Here is a 23,149-nt window from a genome sequence, read left to right as displayed (position 1 = left end):
GGCCCCCTACTCTTCGACCGACTAGCGAGGGGTCGAATGGTTGACTCTGAGCAGTATTGCGAGAAATTGCTCGAGCTCAGATGGGCCATTGAGAGTGAGCTTTCAGGTGTGACAGTGCTTCTCTATAGCAATGCTGTATCAAGTCTGGTCAGGAGAACCCTTGAACTACTGAAGAAATATCAGTGGGGGGCTGTGGAACATTGTCCTTACAGCCCTGATATCTCACCCTGTGCCCCACATATCTTCGACCCCTTAACACCGCCTTTGAAAAGTCAGAGGGTCACCCGTCACAAGGGAGTACGGGACACTAAGGAAAACTGGATCTGGCACCGACCGAGGAGTTTCTACACTGAAGCTACCCACTCCCTCCGTATATTTGCGATCGGAGTATCGAAGTCAATTGCATTTATGTATAGCTGTACTCTTCCGTGTGAATTGTAATGATAATATTGTTATTAAAATTTCTTTACGTATTATTAAAATCGTCTTTTCTTTTGGGCACATCTGTACTCGGATGCAAAGGTATTTGACAAGTTCTCAACTCATATGAAACAAGAAATATGGGATCATTAGCAAATAAATAGCAAATTTGAAAGTCACACAGTTCACATTCGTACACAAGAAAGGAAACAGAAGTAATATCGTGTGATACTGCAGGCTTTCCTGGCTGTTGACACTGAACGCAAAATATTCTAGATACTCAGGCTGCAACATATTCCTCTTAAGTTTCTTCGATTCCAGCAGAGGCATCACAACATTGTACTTAGAAAAACACTCAGATGGCACGAATCACACTTACTGGTGACCAGTTTCAGTCCGAAGGAGCACTGTCATCAGACTGTACTCCAAAGTTGATGTGTGGAGACAGATTGATAGAGCAGGACCTGCAGTAACATACAGATGCTGTCAATTATTCAGTACTTGACAGCATTTGGAAACTTCTGCAGTTCCGTTCCATAGATCCATCTCCACACATTACGGATATGGTGTGCAAGTTGAGGTGGCAATCACTGAAATGAAGCCACGTTTTTTTGCAGCGAGTTCTCTTCACGAGATAACTTTCTCCTCCAAATTCGAGAGCTCTCAGGTTTTCAAATCTTTCCCGATGCAGGTACCATTAGCCAGTCTTTCGTTCTCCCCTTGTAACATCCCACCAGTTAGTGAGTAGTTAAAAAATGGTTTAAATACCTGTGAATATCTTGCCTTCGGTGTCCCTCGACGACTGCGTACGTCAGCTAAAATGTGCTTGTTCAATAAATACAGGATATCATTATCAGTTTCACTACAATGATGTAGGCCACAACTGAAGTAAAGTAAGTACGTAGATTTATTCACTTCAAAATCCGTATCTTATGAGCTCGTGACCAATCTTCGGTGTAACGAGCCTCATTGTTAACTGATGGTAGCACATACTACACTGGTGATATTAAATAGTCCGGATGCAGTAATTTGATAGAAATGTGTGTATGAGGACCGTGGCATTGTTCAACAGTAATACTCAACAAAGTACAAATATAAAGTCACATATCATTCTGCCTTTTGCAATATTAAATCAAACTGTTTAACACTCTGAAATGATCTGTCACTGCACTGTTCTAATATGCTGTTTTAGACAATGTCCAATACACGAGCTGCTTTATTGTAAATCCAAAACTGAATTGTGCACCAAGAACTTATCTCAACTGTACGCACAGATCTGTCCTCTAGTGGGTCCGACACTCATCTGCCTAACAATACTCGAGGCCGAGTATTTATACTCTTCCTACAATGTACTACTGGTTATAATAATGCAAAACATAACTTATAATATTGTCACGTTGAAGAAGGTTAGACGAATGATGAACACTAACTTCACTTAACACAGGTTTATTCAGCACTCGCACATACAAGAGTGCAGAGCGAACTTCTTCCGGCCAGAACAGATATGGTATATATACAGTTGCAGATCATTCCAGTAAAATGATTCTCGATATTTGTGGATACTTCTAGAATGTCCTCGAACCAAATAAAGAAATTAAAATTGTACAGTCCAGGTTAGTTTTGAACCACTACACCACAGTGCTACTCAGCTTCTGCTCCCTCCTTAAGTGAACAGCGTCTCCTAGTCCGGAAACGAGTCGTCGGTCCTGCATACTCCGACTGCCGACGACTGATGCTCACCGTGGCCGCGAACTCCTCAGAAGTTGTTTTGCCGCTACGCCCTTCGTCACCTTGCCGCTTGTCGCCTGTCGCTGGAGCTCGGAATTTACCCTGGGTTGCAGGATCCTCATAGGGCTCCATTCGAAGGACGTGGACCGTATCTCTGATAGTTCGTCGTCTTGTGCCCGGGTCGAAATCTTCGACTTCATAAGTAACACCAGAAAACTGTCTTACAACCTTATAAGATCCAAAGTGCCGCCTAAAGAATTCTCAGAGAGACCAGCTTTCTGAACAGGAGTGAAGATCCAGAAGAGGTCACCAGGCTGGTCGACAATGGGGCAGTGGCTCGCATAATGACTGCAGCGTGCGGAGTCGAGCTAACTGCCGAGCTTCCTCAGCTCTGGTTAACACGTGACTGATGTAGTCGTCGTCCACGTCATTGGGATGTAATGGAAACACAGTGTCCGTCGTCATAGTCGCTTCACGCCCGTGCACCAGGAAAAATGGCGTAAATCCTGTGGTGTCTTGCTTGCCGGTGTTGTAGGTAAACATCACAAAAGGTAGCACCTCATCCCAGTTGCTCTGCTCGACATTGACAAACATTGACAGCATGTCGGTCGAGGTCTTATTGAGGCGTTCAGTAAGCCCGTTAGTTTGCGGATGGTATGCAGTCGTCACGTGACGAGTACTGTAGCACTGACAGTTTCTGTCTGTCACGAGATTCGATTGAAAAACTTTCCCTCGATCTGTAATTAATGAACTTTGGGCACCGTGTTTTAATACAATGTCTTCCACGATGAATTTGGCTACCTCGGATGCTTCAGCTGTTTTCACGGCTTTTGTAATGGCAGAGCGTGTCAGATAATCGGCGCAAACCACGTATTGCCACTAGCAGACATTGGAAATTGTCCGAGGAGGTCAATCCCGACACGCTGGAAAGGCATTTCGGCTGGTGGAATTGGTACGAGTCGGCCAGGCGGTTTCTGAGGAACTGCCTTTCTCCTCTGGCACTCTTGACAGTGCGACACATAGTGACAGACACTTCTAAATAAGCCTGGCAGATCCTATTTTATGTCTTAATAAATCCTAAATGTTCGACCTCGGGTGTGTCACGGAATTTCTGTAGAACATCTAAGCGCATGTGTTTAGGAATCACTGGTAGCCACCTCTTTCCAAACAGATCAAAGTTTTTCTTGCAAAGTAAGCCATTAACTACCTTAAATTGTCCTTTCACATCCTCTGACCGATTTAAGGCAAGCATAATTTTAGATATCTTGGCGTCCTTCTTTTGGTCAGCAGAGAGATCCTGGAGTGCAGTGAGACAGTCACTATCTTTATCAAAGTCTTGATGGTCTTGCACTGGGTTTCTTGACAGACAGTTGGCATCTTGGTGTTTTCTTCCACTTTTGTACACCACGGTAATGTCATACTCTTGAAGATGTGGTGCCCACCTGGCGAGTCGTCCTGTTGGATCCTTGAGACCTGTCAACAAATAAACTGAATGATGGTCTGTAACAACTGTGAATGACCTTTCATAGAGATACTGTCAAAATTTGCACATGGCCCAGATCACAGCAAGACATTCTCTTTCTGCAGTCAAGTAGTTTGTCTCAGCTTTTGTAAGTGTCTTAGAAGCGTAGGCTATAACCTTCTCTTTTCCATCTGAAATTTGCACCAGAACAGCACCGATCCCATATCCACTGGCATCTGTGTGTAGTTCTGTAGGTGCTCTCTCATCGTACAGGCCAAGTACAGGGTCAGTCGTCAGAGCTTTTCGCAGCACATTGAAAGAATCTTGTTGAGCACCACCCCAGATAAATTTAACATTGGCTTTTAACAACTGTTGGAGTGGCCTGGCTTTGATACAAAAGCCTTTGATAAAACGATGGTAATAAGAACATAATCTGAGGAAGCTTCTCACATCTGTAATACTTTTAGGAATAGGAAATTCTGTTTTAGATCTCATTTTTACTGGGTCTGGCCACACACCTTTGTTTGACACAAAGTGTCCAAGTATTTTGATTTCTTTTGCTCCAAAGAGACACTTTCTCAGATTAAGTTTCAGTCCATCTTGGAGATAATTAAGAACGGCCCTAAGTTTTTTTCATGTGTTCATCAAATGTCTCTGAGAACACTATAATGTCATCTAAATAAACAAAGACACATTGTCCACTTCAGGTGATGTAGAAGATTATCCATCATCCGTTCAAAAGTTGCTGGTGGATTACACAAACCAAACAGCATTACCTTAAACGCGTACAGGCCCTCAGGGTTGACGAATGCAGTTTTCTCACAATCGGCCTCACCTACTTCGATTTACCAGTATCCTGAGTACATGTCTGTGGTTGAGAAAAACTTGGCCCCCTTCAGACAATCCTAGTGTATTGTCAGTTCGTGGAAGAGGGTAAACATCCTTTTTAGTTATCTTATTAAGCTTCCTGTAATGGACACAAACTGCCAACTGCCATCCTTTTTCCTGACGAGAACCACTGGTGACGACCGCGGGCTCTGCTAAGGCTGATGTCATTCTTCATCATTTTCTCTACCTCATCACGAATTATTCGATGTTCTGTTGCTAACACACAGTAATCTCTCAGGCTTATCGGTTAACGGTCTCCAGTGATAATCCGGTGCTTCACCATCGATTTGTGTAATTTGCTCTTCACCTACGGATTGAAGCATTCAGAATGGCAAGTAGCTTCTCCTGTCGTTTCGTAGTGAGACCTGGTGATAGTCGAGCTAGAAGATCTCGTCTCGTAGTGGTAGCACTAGTTTCACCCACAGACTCGGCACGCTCAGCTGTTCTGCAATTGACGGCTCAGCATTCGCTACACACGTGCGTCTCGGAAGGATCTGCGGTTCTCGGCGACAGTTAACTGTGCACAATTCACCGAATCTGTTCTCGAACGAGACGACAGAGGCTGGGATGACCGAGTTATTCTTCAGTGGTACGCTTCTCTTACATTCCACTAAGAGATTCGCGGGTCGATGCACGGCACGACACACGACAGTTACCTTTCTAGCACTGACCGCAGGAATGATCACTTCATCCGGCACACACAGTCTCCACACATTCGGATGCGCATCTTCTCGTCCACAGTATCTCGTCTCGTCTAGCACAGTCTTCGAGTGACCGCAATCTGTAATTGCCCGAGAAGCTTTCAAAATGTCTCATCCGAGAATGGTGTCGTGACTACAGTCTCGTACGACTTCGAATTCTGAGGGCTGTGTACGGCCACTTATGCCCACACGAATGGTACATCTTCCTGTAGGTTTTACATATTTCCCATTAGCCACTTTCAGCAGAGACGTTTTGCTGTCGACGAATACGGTTTTCTGCAGCTGGCGACAGTACTTCTACGAAATGACTGAATACGGTGCTCCAGAGTCCACAAGAGCTCGGGCCAGTCGGCCATCTGTGAGGATATCGACATAGTTTCCTATCATTTTTGTAGTGACGGACGGCGGAGCATTTTTGTCTTCGGCAGCCTCACCTCCGAGGAAGGTCGCGCCCTCCAGTTTACCAGGGGGCTAGGTGATCGACTGGAGCTTCTGGACGGCGATGGGGGGGGAGCGGGGAGCGTCCTCTCCGGTGGCCAGCTTGCGGCGATGGTGACCTACGTCGTCCTGCGCCCACATCTTCTCGTTCGTCGTCGTCATCCCGGAGTCGGTGTCGGCTAAGATCGGTCTGCCGTCTTCTGGCGCGGGCGTCATCGAATATCCGCCGCCTTTCTCGACAGTAGCGCACCGTGTGTCCCGGTCGTCCGCAGTGCAAATGTACTGGTCGGTTATCCTGGGTCTCCGCAAGTCACTGTTCCTCGGTGCCCAAATGGGTTCCTCGTGCGGCACTGTAAGAACGTAACTCCGCCCGGGTCTCGTCTTTTTCACCGTTTTAAAGGGAAATGGAGGACGAGAGATTGTGTTCGATGTCTGTTCCACTTCCTCCCTTGTGACCTCTCGAAGCATCTCGGTTTTTTGCTCGCCGTGCAATCCGAGTGCCTTCTGAACTTCCCCTCTCGTTATCTGACGAAGAACACTTGTGAAATCAGTTGCTTCCTCCGTCACACGCATCGATAAGACATTTGGAAGTCGTTCGAACTTCTTTCGTGTTTTTTTTTATGCGTCGTCTCGATATATTGGCACCATTTTATGAAGTCGTCTGCTGTCGAAACCACATTCGAGAGTAGGGCTCTGTACGAGTCCTCGGCGACACCCTTCGTGAGATGTGCGACCTTATCTTCCTCCTCAGTTCTAGGATCCACTATTTTACACAGCTCCGAGACGACTCGAATATAGGGTGCTGTAGTTTCTCTCGGATGCTGTGCGCTGCACTTTAATTTCTCTTCCGCCTTGCACTTCTGTCGTCGTGTGTCGCCGAAATACTCGTGCAGTTCCGCCTGGAATATTTCCCAATTGGTGAACTTCTCCTCATTGTTCTCGTACCGTTGCTTGACAGTGCCCTCCGAGTAGAAAAATACGTTAATCGAACACAAATTTGGCTATACGCTATACCTTCAGCCACTTGTTTAGATCTAGGCCATCGTCACCAGAGAACCTGGAAGGATGTGTCGTGTGGTGGCACACAGTTGCTGTCATCGTAACGTCCTCTTCTTCTTCTTCTTCTTCTTCTTCTTCTTCTTCTTCTTCTGTCTACGATAGATTGCGAGCTGTCGAACATGGCTCCAACTCGGGTTTCTCGCCACGTAAATGGCGGCTCTGTCGTGGCCTGATGGGAGACACTGTGTTGTCAATAAAGTGCACTATCACAAGTTCCAACACCCAGCATCTCCACCAGAATGATGTCACGTCGAAGAAGGTGTAATTATATGAATGACAAACACTAACTTTACTTAATGAAATTTTATTCAGCACTTTCACATACCAGAGTGCGGAGCCAACTGCCTCCAGCTACAACACATACGGTATGTATACGCTTACCAAACATTCCAGTACAGTGATTCTTGATATTTGTGGATACTTCTAGAATGTCCTCAAACCAAATATTGAAATTAAAATTGTACAGTTTAGGTGAGTTTTGAACCCGTGACTCTCCACGCAGCAGTCTAGTATCGTAACCGCTACACCACAGTGACGGTGCTACTCAGCTTCTTCTGCGACAATATGAAATAGTTTAACAACATTATCAAACACTATAATATTCCCTACTTTGCTAGAACAAGTTTAAGACATTTTCTAAACACACAAAAATCAGATTAATATTGAATTTGCAGAAATAAGCATTCTAACGATGCTAAATAATCAATTATCTATATTTTGTTAATTAGGCTTGAGATTTAATTGCTACTATTTACAGATGATGAAAACAAAATATATTATTCTTTTATATAAAAATTTTCCATATATCTGATTTTGATTGTTTATGGTACAATTCTATTGTAACTACTATTTTATTCTTCTAAAAGCTTTTTCCTATTATTGAAAAGTAATTGAATTTAATTATAGCTGGAGATACAAGAGTATTGATTTAGTAATACATAATGCAGGGGCTGGGATTCCTCTCTCTTCAACTCTGACTCTGAAAGCTTGCAAATCTAAATACCTTTATATGCATTTTCTACTGTCACCTATTGATGAGTAGATTATATATCTAATTACATTACTTTTTCGAAAATTGATTATTTTTGCTGGTACCATTACATACTGTGAAATATGCAATGTGACTTGACAGTGTAATTTGATATTTGTGGGCCAAAGGGCATAAACAGAGTGACATTCATAGGGACGTACACGGCACGTATAGGGACGGCTGTACGGACCCTAGTGACGTCTCCGAGTGTCGTACATTCTTCCGAGAGGCCTGTGTGAGCCGTAGTTATTCGCCACGCTCTCGGTGGCTGGTAGCAGCTGCAACCTCACAGCGTGTCAGAACCTCTGAGGTAGCAGTTTTGAATGACTGTTGTCTGCAACTGTCATTCTTATTGCAGCAGTTCAGCATTTTCTACGGTGTGGTGTACAAGATTGTTTGTGACGTGTTGAAATTTTGTCTCGCTGGGTGCCTAACAGTCTGACAGATAACCACAAGGACCAGTGAACGATGACAAACTCACATTACCTAATGCGTTACACTGCAGAAGGGTATGACTTTCTGATAAAAAATCGTCACTGGTAACGAGTCGTGGGGTTACCACTACGCGCTGGAAACAGAGTGGGCCTCTACAGAGTGACTCGGTCTGCTAGGAAAGTGCTGGTGACAGTGTTCTGGGATATGCACGGTTTATTATTGGTGGACTCTACTGAACACAGGACCACTGTGCATGCTGCAACCTACGTTCAAGTTTCGGTTAAGTCGAGGCACATATTTTGTGGCGAACACGACAACATTAATGCCGAGGCATCGGACTTCTTCGTGTCGATGCCAAAACTCCCGTTCGTGAAGAAATTGCCAGATTTGGGTGGGAGGTGTTCACGCATCCACCGTACGCACTGGGCCTCGCACTATCGGGCATTCACCTGTTCGGTGACACGAGAGAAATTCCTGCGACAGGTGCGAAAGTGAAATCGGCATTCCGCAGATGGCTGTACTCCATCCGAATGGACTTACAGGAAGGAGGTGTATCGAAACTGGTTCCACAATAGGAGAAACGTGTCGAGAACGTCGGTGGCCGTGTCGGAAAGTAGGTAAAAGATAGAAGTTCATTTGTGCCTTTTTTACATATTCAATTTTTTGGTAATAAAATTATTACGCATTCCTTTCCGACCTTCCCTCGTACGGCACTGGGTACTTTCGTGCGTTACTTATTTTTCGTCATAAATTATGTGCGGATATAAAATTTGACGGTATTTGCACACCGAACTGATTAGACCTTCGTACATTTGACAAAACGTAAGAGATCGTACCTGCGCAGTGTGCACGCCGCTGGGCTTCGAGCGGCTGTTTGCCGTGGTGGGGAACCTCCTGGTGAAACCGCAGTTCCTGCGTGACCTGGAGGTGGAGTTCTACGTGGCACTGCTGGAGGAGCACACGCTGGAGCAACGACTGGCTCGGACGCGCGCCTCGGGCGGCCGCGGGTACTTGTGCCCCGCACCCATGTCGCCGGCGGGTGCGCTCGCCGAGGAGCCGCCCTACGTCGGGCTGCAGAACGGCGAGCTGCAGGCGGGAATCGAGACGCGGCTGGAGGACGTCCGGCGCCATCGCAAGTACCTGGGTGAGTGACCGACTGTTATGCCGTGCGGGAGTGCCCGTCTCGTAACCACTGTGTCGATGTCGGTGTCGGTGTGACGGCATCTGTAATGTGGTCGGCGTGGCGAGCCTCATTTTCTGTTAATATTATATTTGTGGTTTTTAGATTCTGGCTACTTGTTTGCAACCGAATAAAGGTGGTATACGGTTTGTCGGACATATTTCACCTCCATTTTTAACTCTTTATCACTGGCCTGAAATACGTAGTTTTCGTAGTTTTCATTTGTAAGCAGCACTTTCGTCGTATGTGTTCTTCAGTTGTAAATGCGAGCTAGAAACACTTCAGACACACGCACCTTTTACTAAATATGCACTGTAAGACAAAAGAAAAAAATGATGCACCACAAAGGAATTATCTAAATGGGATGGAAATTGATAGATGTCGTGCACATGTATAAACAAAGAAGTGATACCAGTTTCAGAAAAATTTGACGATTTGTTCGAGAGAGAGAACTTAACAAGTCGAGCAAATCTGTAACGCATTGGTGGTTCTCGGTCCTTAAGCAATCAGCTGTTTGGCTTAGCATTGATTGACAGACGACCAGGTTGGCATCCCAATTCTCTCCAGGGCATCTTCAAACAGGTATTGGTCTGGGGCTCCATTTCTTTTCACAGTAGAACCCCTTCGGTTGTCATTTGCGGCACTCTTTACAGTGTAGTGGTACATGTACTGTTGCTGAACTGCTGGTGAATGGTGAAGCTGCTATTCTGCCTGTAGCACAGGACACAGACTGCCCTCATACTTTTCCACCAAATAACCTGTTTACATTGTGAGGCGTTGCCAACTGAGAGATGTGTTCTGTGAAGTGTTGAAAGAAAGAAAGAAAGAGAGAGAGAGAGAGAGAGAGAGAGAGAGAGAGAGAGAGAGAGGGGGGGGGGGGGGGGGGGGGGGGCTGGGGTGTTAACTCTTTGGCCGGCTTTGGCACAAAGTTTTTGTTTATATTAGACTGGTCATTTAAGAGTTTCTCTCACTCTCTGCTGTGGAATGTGGTACTTAGCTTGTATCTGGATGAGATATCTATTCTGCTTATTTTATCATGTTTAAAAAGCCACATCCATTACCAGGTAACTGATTCATGTCCGTATGCATACAAAAAACGATTCATTACTAAGTATGGCCAAGAGAGCGGCCTCTCTCTCTCTCTCTCTCTCTCTCTCTCTCTCTCTCTCTCTATCTATCTATCTATCTATCTATCTATCTCTGTGCATGAAACAAATTTCATTCCACAGTTTCTAGAGCTCCAGAACACCAGTAAACCCTGATTCATTAAACAATCAGACCTTGGTGTGTGAAAGAGCTTCACGTATGTGATTACTTTACAAATGAGTTAATGTGTTAAATATTTAATGTCACACATTTTAAACTTTATCTGTTATAAATGGTTAAATACTCTGGACATTGAGAAATACTAACTACTGTGATATTACAAACAATTAGTTATGTAAACTATTTGATAAATCCATCAGTAGTATCTAATATTTAGAAGCAGGTGTTTAATGCAGACCAATGTTTATGCCACATAGTAAAGAAGTAATTAATTAAAAGAGCATGTGCCTTGTTTAAGTTTTGCTGGTTGTCATTTACAGCAAATGCTAGCTTTTCACTAAATGTTTGAGTTAGCAGAATATGTAATTTGAAAGTGCTGCTTAAAAATGAAAATGTATATGTATTGCAGGACACTGATGATGCCTTAAAAATTTAGGCAAAATTGTTTTTATTCAGTTGCATAAAGATGGTATTAATCTAAAAATGATTAATATAATCAGTATAAGATTTTGCACCCCCCCCCCCCCATAATCACAAATACGCTCTTTGTTTAATGTGCTTTTGTAGCAGATGGCCCCTGTACGTCATCTTGAGGAGTTCATTGCAATCACTTAAATACCTGCTGTTTCAGTTGAAGAAGATTGCTGGCTGGAGGCAAGCACAAAAGTGTGTGTCCTCCCATCACATTGTAGAAGTCCTCTCTAGGAAACAAATCGGGGGACCAGCCACGTCAGCCGAGGATCCTTACGTTCTTTGAGGCATCTGTGGTGTGAACTGCAGTATGAGATTTGCGTTATACCGCTGAAATATGCCATTCACGAGTCGTGAATGTTATGACAGTAGTGTGTGCCATTCTCCCCTATGGATGAGCATTCAACCTCTTATCAATCAGTTCTATTGTCACATGCAATGGCTCCCCACACCACAATATTCCTGAGTTCGAGAGGTACAGGCTTTGAGAATGCTGCTTCTTGCAACATTTTCACCACATTCTTTATGGACGCAGAATGTCTATCTGAATGTCACAAATAGAAACAAGATTAATTACTGAACATCACTAAATATCCCAATTGTCTTTGGTTCTACTCCACACAAGCCCTCGTTGTTTGCGGTACAGTGTCAGTGACACGTAGAAAGTCGAGATATCAGTCCAGCTTTAAGTTTGTCAGTATCGTAACTAAAGACATAACATTTGAGGGTCATGTTTCTACTTTTAATATAATGAAGAGAGACAATACCATATGGGCCACAGTCTTTATTTATTTCAATTACTGGTTGGACTCTCTCTCTCTCTCTCTCTCTCTCTCTCTCTCTCTCTCTTTCCCCCCCCCCCCCCCCCCCTCCCTGCCAGCTCATCATCATTTAAGATGTAAGTGACATGAGCAGTACACTACCCAACTTATGTTTATTTTGATGGGCATAATTAATTTAGCCAATTACTAGATACAAGTTTTAAATGAAGAAAAATTCTTTGAAAACCAATCAAAATGTTTATATTTATTCAAAACTAAAAGATAATTTAAAGACGGGAGACCTAAATTACGAATAAGAAATATATGAATATATTTGGTTGTACGCTGGTATTTGTATCGTGTTCTACAGTACAGTGAGGACCAGTCAAATGATAACTGAACAATGCTCACAATAGGACCACGGAATGGTTCCATTCAAAAGTAATCCCACTGGCAGACGAGATGATCAGTTCCACCAGTATAGAACGTGGTTGGCCAGTGACTGATTCACTCTTGCATCCCTCTTACACTTCCTCGTGTGACTGAAGGTGACATCCACACACGTCTCTCTTCAGGTCGACAAAGGTGTAGAAATTACACATCGAAAGATCCAGGTTGTGCAGAGGATGTTGCAGTGTTTCCCAACGAATCGCCAAAACGTAGCTTCGTCAGATCGGCAGTGTGGGGGCGGGCGCTATCGTGCGTCGGGACGATTACGTCCGGTGGCATTCCCGGGTGTTTCGACTTTGTCACTTTCCTGTTTGTGCAGAGTGTCTCGCTACCTCGGTACGCCAATTGCGGTTCCTCGCACCGGGAACTCGGCGAGCCACTCGGACGTAGTCTCGGCAATTAAATTGTACACGTGGGGAGAGCGCTACTTACTTAGCTTTCTAAACGAATAATTGTCTGCTAGAGTTCGGGATCCGTTCCCCTTTCCTCGACAGAGGAGCCGTGTGAGACGTCGCCCCTTCGGTGAACGCCCCCGCACTCGAACGAGGCGACCGTCGTGACTTACCGGAACTTCTTTCTTTTGTGGGGGATGTGTGGGATGTTTTCGATGCCGGCTTTGCCGTCTGCCCTCGGGCTGTCGGAATGCTGTCGGACGGATCCATCCCGTCACTCGATAACACCCGCCCCCCACAGTACCTGCTAGATGGAGGCTACACTTCAGTAATTTGGTTGGGAAACACTTCGATATTCTCCACAGAGGTCAAACCCTTCACGGTCGAATTGTGACGTGTTTGGCAACCCGAAGAAAGATATTGTGGATGTCGGTTTCGGTCGGGTGAAGAAGTGCTAGAGTGGGTGCAGTTGTAGATCCGTCGGTGACCGATCGAATTCTACGGAGCAGCGAGTGGGATAAATGTCTCGACGTTTCTGGTGCTTACTTTTGAAAGGAACTATTCCACGGTCGATTTGTGGCAGGCGTTCGGTATTTATTTGACTGCCTCTCGGACGTGGTCTTAGCAGTTAAACTGTACGTGTGGGGGGGAGTGCCGCTTACTTACCTTTCTAAACGAATAATCTTTCCCCGACAGAGGAGCTGTGCGAGACGTCACTGCTCCAGCGCAACATCCTGTACCCGGCCTCGATGCTGCTTCTGGTCGCACTGACGGCGCTGGCTGTCTTCATGGTTGCCCAGAACACACTGGGACTGCTCGTAGGCATCAAGGCGCTGCCACTCAGCCAGGAGGTGAGCGGTGGCAAAACTGTGCTGGCGACAGAAAAGAGTCATCGATGTGGACACGGTCAAACTACGACATTCGCCGTCCTACCGGAGGCGGTGTGCGCTGTGCGTGATAGTCTGGCGACTATTGTTCCAGCGTACTGTCCTTACATTTTGTCTTGTCTGCAGTAATATTTAGCTTATTATTGCGGTGGTACTTAAGATTAAAAATATTTGATAATCGTTACCTTATTTTAAAGTGAGAGAAGAGGGACAGCTGACGGGGACCCCAGGTGACGGCCCCCTACCGGCTGCGGACTTTCTCGACTGGCATCCGAGTCAACTGTCTCTCTTCTCCGACCTACCCTTCTTCCTTTCGTGACAGAGGAAATAATCAGATCGTTTGACTGAGTGGACGCTGCAGTCGAAATAGAGAACTCCTGACGAAAGAGAGAAAGAGAAGCTAAGCATTATTTATCTTCCTCGTGCTGTCCAATATCCAGAAAGATTGACAGATCCTGACAGAAACGTGACGTCCCGTGTATTTTGCGCCTATCGACGGTGGTAAAAAAATCTACATCGTCGTTTGAGATGATCTAGATCATAGAGTGTAACGTGTGTGCCACACTTCGTGTGGATGTTGAAAATTTCTGCACGGTGCAGACTATTAGAACAGCCGAGAGGTGCGAGGAACGTCAGTCGCACTCCCCACTGAAATGACAGAGCGAGTCACCTGTTGCTGAGCACCGTCTCAAATATAGTTGTCAAATGAAATAACGTGAGACCGGTAGTGTGGTACAAATGCCAAGTTTCTGGTAGTGTAATTAAGGATTCTATCAGAATGAAGGTGCCTGAAAAGCTAATAAAATGGGGTGGACGAGGTTTAAATTCAGATGTGTCTCGGTGTCTGGCTGTCTATTTATTTAGCTCTTTCCGGCCATCGAATCCACCGAACTGGAAAATGCCGAGAGAATATGTTTTTTATGGAATTTTACTGTGGACCGCAAAGAACGACAGAACACGAAAGGGGCACAGTGGGCGCGATATTTGAACTCGCAATTGACTGTAAACAGTGGTGCGAGACTGGCAGCAGTTGACGGTGTAGTCGGGGTCCGGACAGCGAGTACATGTAACGACATCGTTTGCAGCACCTGAAGAAGACAACTGGGTTGAATGTTAAAGTATTGTGCATAAAATGGAAACAACAACTTGACTGTATATCTGAAAGCACACCGTTAATCAGTCACACTGAGAAAAGCTGAGAGATTACAACACTTCTGAAAGATGGGTGTTATTTTTTCTACTTCTGCACGGTTGTGAGCATTACTTGGAATTTCACCTCTTGTTGGCAAATACTGACTGGTCATTGTGTCCTATAATTTCACAGCCTTCTGGAACGTATTTTCCTCTTGGTGCACTTGTAATGCTGTATCCACTTTTATTTGGTCACCCACCTCCCTCTTCAGGTATTCACACTGTTTATGTCCCAGTGTCCCTTCGAAATCTTGACAACAGTTTTATGTTTATATCTTTACCTTCTGCATCCAGTATTTTGCACGGATAAATGTGTATTATCAATCTGTTAGGTCTCGGAATAGGGCCTGAATTTTTATCTTCCCCTTTCTTAGTTCTTGAGGAGTTACCTTTCTTCATGTTCCAGAATAATCTTTTCAACTTCAATCACATATAATGGAAGAAGAAGGGGGAGGGGGGGGGGAGCGTTACAAAGGAATGTTATGTGATGTGTATTTACAGACAAACAAATGACTACAATTTCGGACAATAGTGGATGAGAGAGAAGGAGCTTCACAAATTGAGCAAGTCCGTAACACATTGGTCCATCTCTGGCACTTACGCAAGCAGTTATTTGGCTCGGCACGGATTGACGGAGTCATCGTATGTCCTCTGAGGGATACATCGTGGAAAATTATGACCGTTTGGCACATCACGGCACCGTCAGAGGGCCCTACCCGTAATGCTACGTCATTCTCAATCGAGGAGATATCTGGCAATTGTGCCAGCAAGGGTGTGGCTTACCGAGTGTGAGGAAAGCGGTAGAAACTCTCGCCGTGCTGTGGGCAGGCATTATTTTGCCGGAATGGAAGTCCGAGACGGCTCGCCACGAAGAGCGACAAAACGGGGCACGGAATATCGTCGACATACCGCTTTCGCAATTAATAAAATATTCTGGGCCGTGCCGTGCTGTAAGTGTGCCGCGTATGACGACCGAAGGCTCCTGTTGTGAAAAGAAGTGGCACCCCGGGCTGCCACTCCCGGTTGTCGGGCTGTACGTCGGGTGCCAGTCAGGTCGGTATGCCACCGCTGTCCGGGGTGTCTCCAGGCGTGTCTCTGGCCTGGAATCTCACTGACTGGAGTAAAATTGTCCTCAGTGATAGTGTCTCGCTTTGAATTGAGCTCCGATAACCGGTGAGGCCGTGTCTAGAGATTCCCCGTGTAGTGGTGCAATATCGACACGTGTGTTTCCCGTCGTACGGCCCGACAGCCGGGGGTGACGGTCTGGAGTGCCATTTAATTTCGTATCGGGACCCTTTTGGCTGTTATCCACTGCACAATTACAGCACACGATAATACCCTGAAATATTAACTAATTGTGACAGCGGTGTGTTGACGATTTACATTTCAGTGACATAGTGCGCACCCACACGTGGTGATAGTTTCTACTGCTTGTCTTTGTCCTTGTCAAGTCCTACCTTGGCCAACAAGGTCACCTGATCTCTCACAAACTGGGAATGTTTGAGGCATTTTGAGCAAGCTCCTCTAACCGTCTCACGAGTTTGGTGATCAAACCCACCAATTGGACAGAGTTTGGCACGATATCCATCAGGAGGACATACAGCAACTCTGTCAATTAATGATAAGCCAGATGACTGTTTACATAAGGGCCAGAGGTGGAACAATGTGTTATTGATTTGCTCAATTTGCAAAGCTCTTTCTCTTAAAAAAAAACATCCATTTTTTCTAAAATTATAACAATTGGTTTGTCTGTAAATGGGCATCACATCTGCCAATTTCTGTCCAAACCTGACAGTTCCTTCGTGATTTTTTTTTTAAATTGTGTGTGTGTGTGTGTGTGTGTGTGTGTGTGTGTGTGTGTGTGTGTGTGTATGTGCGCGCACCTTAGAGTGTATTTCAGAAAGGAGAATAGGTACAAAGGAGTGGTTTGCAGCATAAGGTTCACACAACCCAAAGCTTTTGTTTTTGCAAGCGACTTACTGACAGATATGCCCCTTTCCCTCCTCCCCCCGCCCCCCTCCTTCCGAACAGAGGGCACAATTTGTGGAACGGTTAGTAGAGACAAAGTCTGACACCCAGATACAGTGGAACTTCTGGACACACAACAGAAGCACATCACCGTTATGTCCAACCGCAACCGTGTGACAGTGGTACGTGAAGAAGACTAATTCCAGTTATCGGAGGATGAGTGATGCTGATGTGGAACAAGCATTTATCCCAGGGCCAAACAAATTGAGTGTCTCGATAGTTGCAGCTACGACTGATCACTGTGCTCGGGGTACTGCACGAGAGACTGAGGCTTCGTGCAGCAGTCCAAAGTGCAAAGCATTTGCAATTGAGATTCTGAGTCGCACCGATGATGGTGTAGACTATCTGAGGAAGGTGACGCTTACAGATGGAGCTTGCTTTCGTGTGCTGGGGAAGGTGAACTCACAAAATTGTGGGGTTTTGAGAGTGCCCATTTTAGTATTGAAATTGTGCACAATTCAAAGGCAAATGTACGGTGTGGTCTGCTTCGGGACTCGATGGGAGGACTGTTTTCCTCTGGAGAGGTGTCAATAACTTGGACTGTTTACCTGGACACGTCGGAACAGTTCGCATTTCCACAGGTTGTAAATAGCAGGACGGTGCCCCTCTTCACTGGACCCCGATCACTGGGAAGGCTTTCGACGACACGTTTCCGGGTCACCGGATTGATTGGCAGGGGACGACCTCGAGGTTTCCAGAAATAAGCCTGTCAGATTGTTTTCTTTGAAGCTTTACGAAGGAAGCTGTCTGCCGTGCTAAAGTGCAGGACCTGTAGGAACTGTGCATTCCCTTCAGAGCAGCAATTGCACGCATCAATGGAGACGTACTAGACAGAACACAGGAGGAACTGGAATATCACGTAGACGTTCTGCGTGCTACGTATGCCGCAAATCGCAACTTTTATACCTGTCCCCATTTCTGAAATGTATATGAGCAAAGTTTCAAAAATTATTTTGGAACTCCCTGTATTTCTTTTACACCAACTGAATTTTTAATTTTTTTCTTCTATCTAACTCATTTGAATGACAGTCCTATATATCCACATTTGTGTCATCTACGTACTGTTTACATTACTCAATTTTTCATTACATATGATACCAGATTTTGGAGATGAAAATGTCAAAAAGTTGACATAGCTTTCCTAGTTTCGTTCACTAATGTCTGATAATGGTTGTGCAGAAGATAACGTTTGGTGCCCACTCTAGAACATCCCAATAGTTGGGCCTATTGACAGCAGCCTCACAATAGATTTACTCCCTTATGAAATCATTGTCAACAATCAGTCACAGTTTGGAAACATTCAAATTATTCATAATTATAATACTAGGAGGAGAAATGTTTTCATCTATCTGCCATTCAGCTTAAGAGACACAGAAATGGGTAATATATTTGACCACCTGCTGAAAACTGAACCATATCTGCCTGATAATTCCTTCTACTACATAGAAGAATTTCTCTCTCTCTCTCTCTCTCTCTCTCGTGTGTGTGTGTGTGTGTGTGTGTGTGTGTGTGTGTGTGTGTGGTAAAAATCAACAGAAACAATCAATTTTTGCCAGAATAATTTGATAGGATAGATAAATAAAAAATCTACTCACCAAGCAGCGGCAGAACACACACCTAACATAAAGTTATAATTAGGAAGCTTTTGGAACCAGTGTCTCCTTCTTCAGGCAGAAGGGCTGAAGGGGAAGAAAGAGAGGTGAAGAAAAAGGACTGGAGAGGTCCAGGAAAAGGGGTAGATTTTGGGAATGTTGACCGGAACAGCAGGTCAAGAGAGACTTCTTGAGCAAGATGAGAAGGAAAGACTGATTGTTGGGGACTGCATCAGACGATATTTGAAAACCTGAGAGCCTAAAGATAGAAGACAGGGTAATATGCAAGACAGAGTTTACTGCTTAAACATTGTGCATGAGTTAATAAGCAAAAAGCTAAGTGCAATGCACGTAACAGAGATGGGGGGTGGGGGGGGTGAAAAATAGATGGGTAAGACAGTGAAAGATGTAGAAAACTAAAATGGAGTGAAGAAGACAGTAGTTTCTGTGAATAAATGCCGAGATGGAAGAAATTAACGTAAATTAAGGCCAGGTGGGTGGGAGGAACTGAGGACACATTGTAGTGCTAGTTCCCACCTGCAGAGTTCCGACAAACTGTCGTCTGGGGGAAGAATCCGGATGGCACGGGTGGTGAAACTGTCACCGAGGTCACAATTGTAGTGGTGTAGAGCACGCTCTGCAACAGCGTATTACGTATTGCCAGTATTCGCCCCCTGCCTGTGCCCATTTGTCCTAATTGATAATTTGGCGGGAGTCACGCCAATGTAAAATGCCGAACAGTGTTTACTCGACAGCTGATACGATGTGTCATTTCGGACCCTTCGGTAGTACACATTGTTCCAGTTACAGGGCTGGTATAGGTAATAGTGGGAGGGTGCACAGGGCAAGTCTTGCAGTGGGAACGGTCTCAGTGTAGGAGGTGCGTGCAGAAGGGACGTAGGGTCTGACACGGATATTGCGGAGATTGAGATGGTGACAAAAAGCTGTTGCAAATGTGGTGGGCAAAATCTCGGATAGAATGCATCTCATTTGAGGGCACAATTTTAAGAAATCGTGGCATTGTCAAAGTGTCAATACATTTCAGAGCAGGATAATACTGTGTGACATAGGGTGTTCTCCAAAGTTGTTTTTGGAGAGTTCACCAGTATCAGGATTGGATGTGACGGCCTGTTAAATCTGCTTTTGAACTAGGCTGGTGGAATAATTGTGTCTAGGAATCCTGCATACTCTGTTCGCTAGATAAACGATCGAACAACTTGTATTAATGAGTTTTTTGCAAAAGGCAATTACAATTACTTAACTTTGATATGTGTCACAGGCAAAGGGCGACGTCCAAAATAATCAGTCTGCTACAGGATAGACAAATGTAAGTCTGTGCTACATAGAGATAGCTAACAAAGTGGCCAACGTCGAAGCTGCTATCAAAGTGGGCTCCACGAGTCGAGTGTGGCACCTGTGTCCACTTCACGTCGGGGCCGCTGCTGTCACATTGTCGTCCCGGAGTGAGGTCGGCCGGCGTGCGATCAGCTGACCTCTCGTCGTAGCCTCCTCTTCCCGGTCATTCCCAACTGGCGTGCCGGGCCGTCTTTACACCGTAACACGACGTTAACAAATTTATCTCCTTCAGAAATGCTTTTCTTGCTGTTGTCACTATACATTTTATATCCTCTCCGCTTTGGCCACCGTCGGTTACTTCGCTACCCAAATAGAATAACTTGTCTACTACTTTAATGGTCTTATTTCCGAATCTAATTCCCTCAGCAGCACCTGATTTAATTTGTCTACATCCCATTATCCTTGTTTTGCTTTAGTTGATGTCCATCTTACATCCTCCTTTCAAGACACTGTCCACTCCGTTAAACTGCTCTTCCACAAATGTTGCTGCCTCTGGCAGAATTACAATGTCTGAAAAGTTTCATTTCCCCTCCTCAGACTTTTATATCTTCTCCAGATATTTTTTTCCTTTACTGCTTGCTCAGTATACAAACTGAATAACATAAGGGATAGGCTGCAAACCTGTCTCACTCCCTTCTCAGCTACTGCTTCTGTTTCATGCTCCTCAGCTCTTATCACTGCTGTCGGGTTTCTTTCGCTCCCTATATTCCACCCATTACCTTCAGAATTCCAAAGAGAGCATTCCACTCGTCTCTAAATCGAGAACTGCTACAAAAGGTTTATCTTTCCTTAGTAGCTTATCTTGTAAGAGTTCGTACATTTCTGTGGAATCCAAACTGATCTACCCCAAGGTCAGTTTCTACCAGTTTTTGCATTCTTCTGTAAATAATTCGTGTCAGTATTTTGCAGTCATGACTTATTCCCTGATAGTTCAATAATAATCACACGTGTCAGCACCTGCTTTCTTTGGAAGTGGAATTAATACATTCTTCCTGGAGTCGGAGGGCATTTCATCTGTCTTGTACACCTTGCTGACAAGGCGGAATAATTTTGTCACGATCGGCTCTCCCGAGGCTATCAGTATTTCTGACGGAACGTCATCTACTTCGGGGGACTCGTTTCGACTAAAGTGTTTTGTTGGCTTCGAGTTCATCTCTAGTGTACAGACCTGGTATATACTCCTTTCAGCTTTTCCTTCTGTGCTTAGGAATGTTTTCCACCTGATCTCCTGATATTTATACAGCTGCTTATTTTTCTCCTAGGGCCTCTTTAATTGTCCCATACTCATTGTCTTTCACTCCTCTAGTTACGTATGTTTCTATACCCTTACATTTGTCCTCTAGCCATTCTGTCAATCTCATTTTAGACGTTTGTATTTCCTTTTGCCTACTTCATTTGCTGCATTTTTATAAATTCTCCTCTCATCAGTGCAATTCGATATCTCCTGCTATATCTGAGAATTTCTATTAGGCATTGTCTTTTACCTATTTCATCTCTCGAAGCTCTCCGTGCGTACTCTACTCCGTGTCTTTCCCCCGTTTCAGTCAGTATGCCGATTTACTCGGCATATATCCAAGAGCTTTAGATTATTAACCCGTGAGCGGGCATGCTCGTCTATAAAGTGCACGAAACACAAATGAAATTGTTTCGCACTATTCCATTGTTGTTTCACACTTTTGAGCCCGTACCTTTTCATTCGTCATTGCTTCAGCTAACACAGTGATAAATACTGTTGTAATACATCAGAGTGAACAGTAGTTATACAAAATAAAATAAACATTAAGCAGGGTGAAAAATTATGTTCCGTGCAGGAAAATAACTCAGATTATGAGCTAACTGCTCAGTCCCACAATGAGGCAGCTGTTTACAATATAATTAGTAATCAAATAAGTGGTCGGCTGGGACTCATGCAGCTGTACTGTTTAAAGTTTTCAGTGGGTCATTACTCTGGGGCAACACGTGTCTGTAGCAACAGAGTGGCATAATTAAAGTTCACTGTACTGTCGTTTCATTAAAGTGAGATTAAAATGCGATTTTGCTCGTACACATTTAACTAGGTAAAGTACTTTACATTTGTACAAAATACACCACTCGAGGGTCAATCGAAATTTGTGGCCACATTACGGTAAGCGGGCCCGGTGCGGTGGGCTGACAGTAGACTGTGTGCCGCACAGGACTTCATACTGGGGCTGCGGCCGCTGTCGAAGCTGGGCCCCGTGGGCGCACTGCTGGAGATCGCCCTCATCTGCTACCTGGTGGCCACCTCCTCGGTGGGCGTCTACACGCTGCCCGGCCTGCGCCGCGTGAAGCCGCGTCGCGCCCGCACGCCCTTCACGCACGTCGTCGCCAACTGCGCCCTGCTGCTCGTGCTCAGCTCTGCACTGCCGCTGCTCGCTCGTATACTCGGTACGTCGCTGGTGCCCTGTCGCACTGTCGCCTTATCTGTGTTACTGGAGGAATGACCCGGTTTGTGGTTCCGGGTGTGGAGTCACAGTTGCAGGTTGCCTTCCTAATTACTCAGACGGGCAAATAAAATCGATTTACAGTATTTTGTATCGTTAAAGCGAGAATTTTAAAAATTTTGATATAATCTTAGGTTTCAGAAGTGTAATCTTATATAAAAGGCTTAACACAGTAAGTCGAGTATTACAGTTAGAAACTGTTTATCTTAAGGCAGTGTAGCTGACGGCACACGAATACGTGGGATTCCTTTGTCCGGTACTTGAGGATCACTTGTACATTTATTACCAGATACCCAGAATTAAAATTTTTAACAGAACGACGACTAGCTGATCAGATCCGTGTAATAATAAAAAATAACAGGATACCCCAGTCAGAATTAGAAAACATCAAACAACAAGTACAACAAATACTGGAACAAAATAATGTGCAATCAGAAGAAGACGAAAACACAGTAATGGACTCAAACATCCCAGAGCAAACAAACAAAGGACAACACGCATCAATTAAACAATCGGAGGAAAACGAAATCTTAAGACAGCCACCAGAAAAGCACAAATAGAACACGAAGTAACACACGTGTTAGATATAGAAGAAAAATTTCAGCTGACATATATAGAATACAAAGACACAAATACAGACATTAGACCATTCTTGCATAGACCGCCAAATAACCCACAAGTCGAAACAACAATAAAAACTATCAACACAATCGTACACAACAAAATAAATGAAAATACAACTATGGAAGAGTTACAACTACTGGTTTATATAGGAGCGCTCACATATACACACTAGGCAGAGATCAGAACCAACCAACACACAGAAGAAACCCACAAAACCAGCATGGCAACACAGGCTACAGATCAGAATAGAAAAACTGAGAAAAGACACCGGACAGCTAACACAATTTATAAGAAATGAAATGTCAGAAAAAAAAAGAAAAAGGTTAGG

At 44.7% G+C, this 23,149-nt stretch overlaps 1 protein-coding gene across 2 annotated transcripts in view; it reads left to right on the top strand.

Moving 5' to 3' along the window:
- LOC126109731 (protein Lilipod) overlaps window positions 1-23,149 on the top strand; it is a 368,395-nt gene that overhangs the window by 286,013 nt on the left and 59,233 nt on the right. For both annotated transcript variants that reach the window (XM_049914783.1, XM_049914782.1), the window contains exons 7-9: window positions 9,006-9,305; window positions 13,378-13,532; window positions 21,910-22,141. In XM_049914783.1, the coding sequence (XP_049770740.1) occupies window positions 9,006-9,305; window positions 13,378-13,532; window positions 21,910-22,141 (687 nt within the window). The remainder of the gene's footprint in view (window positions 1-9,005; window positions 9,306-13,377; window positions 13,533-21,909; window positions 22,142-23,149) is intronic.

This window comes from Schistocerca cancellata, chromosome 12, assembly GCF_023864275.1.
Source record: "Schistocerca cancellata isolate TAMUIC-IGC-003103 chromosome 12, iqSchCanc2.1, whole genome shotgun sequence".
NCBI lineage: Eukaryota > Metazoa > Arthropoda > Insecta > Orthoptera > Acrididae > Schistocerca > Schistocerca cancellata.
Note: the sequence above shows the minus strand (reverse complement) of the source record. Positions and strands in the feature narration are given on the sequence as shown.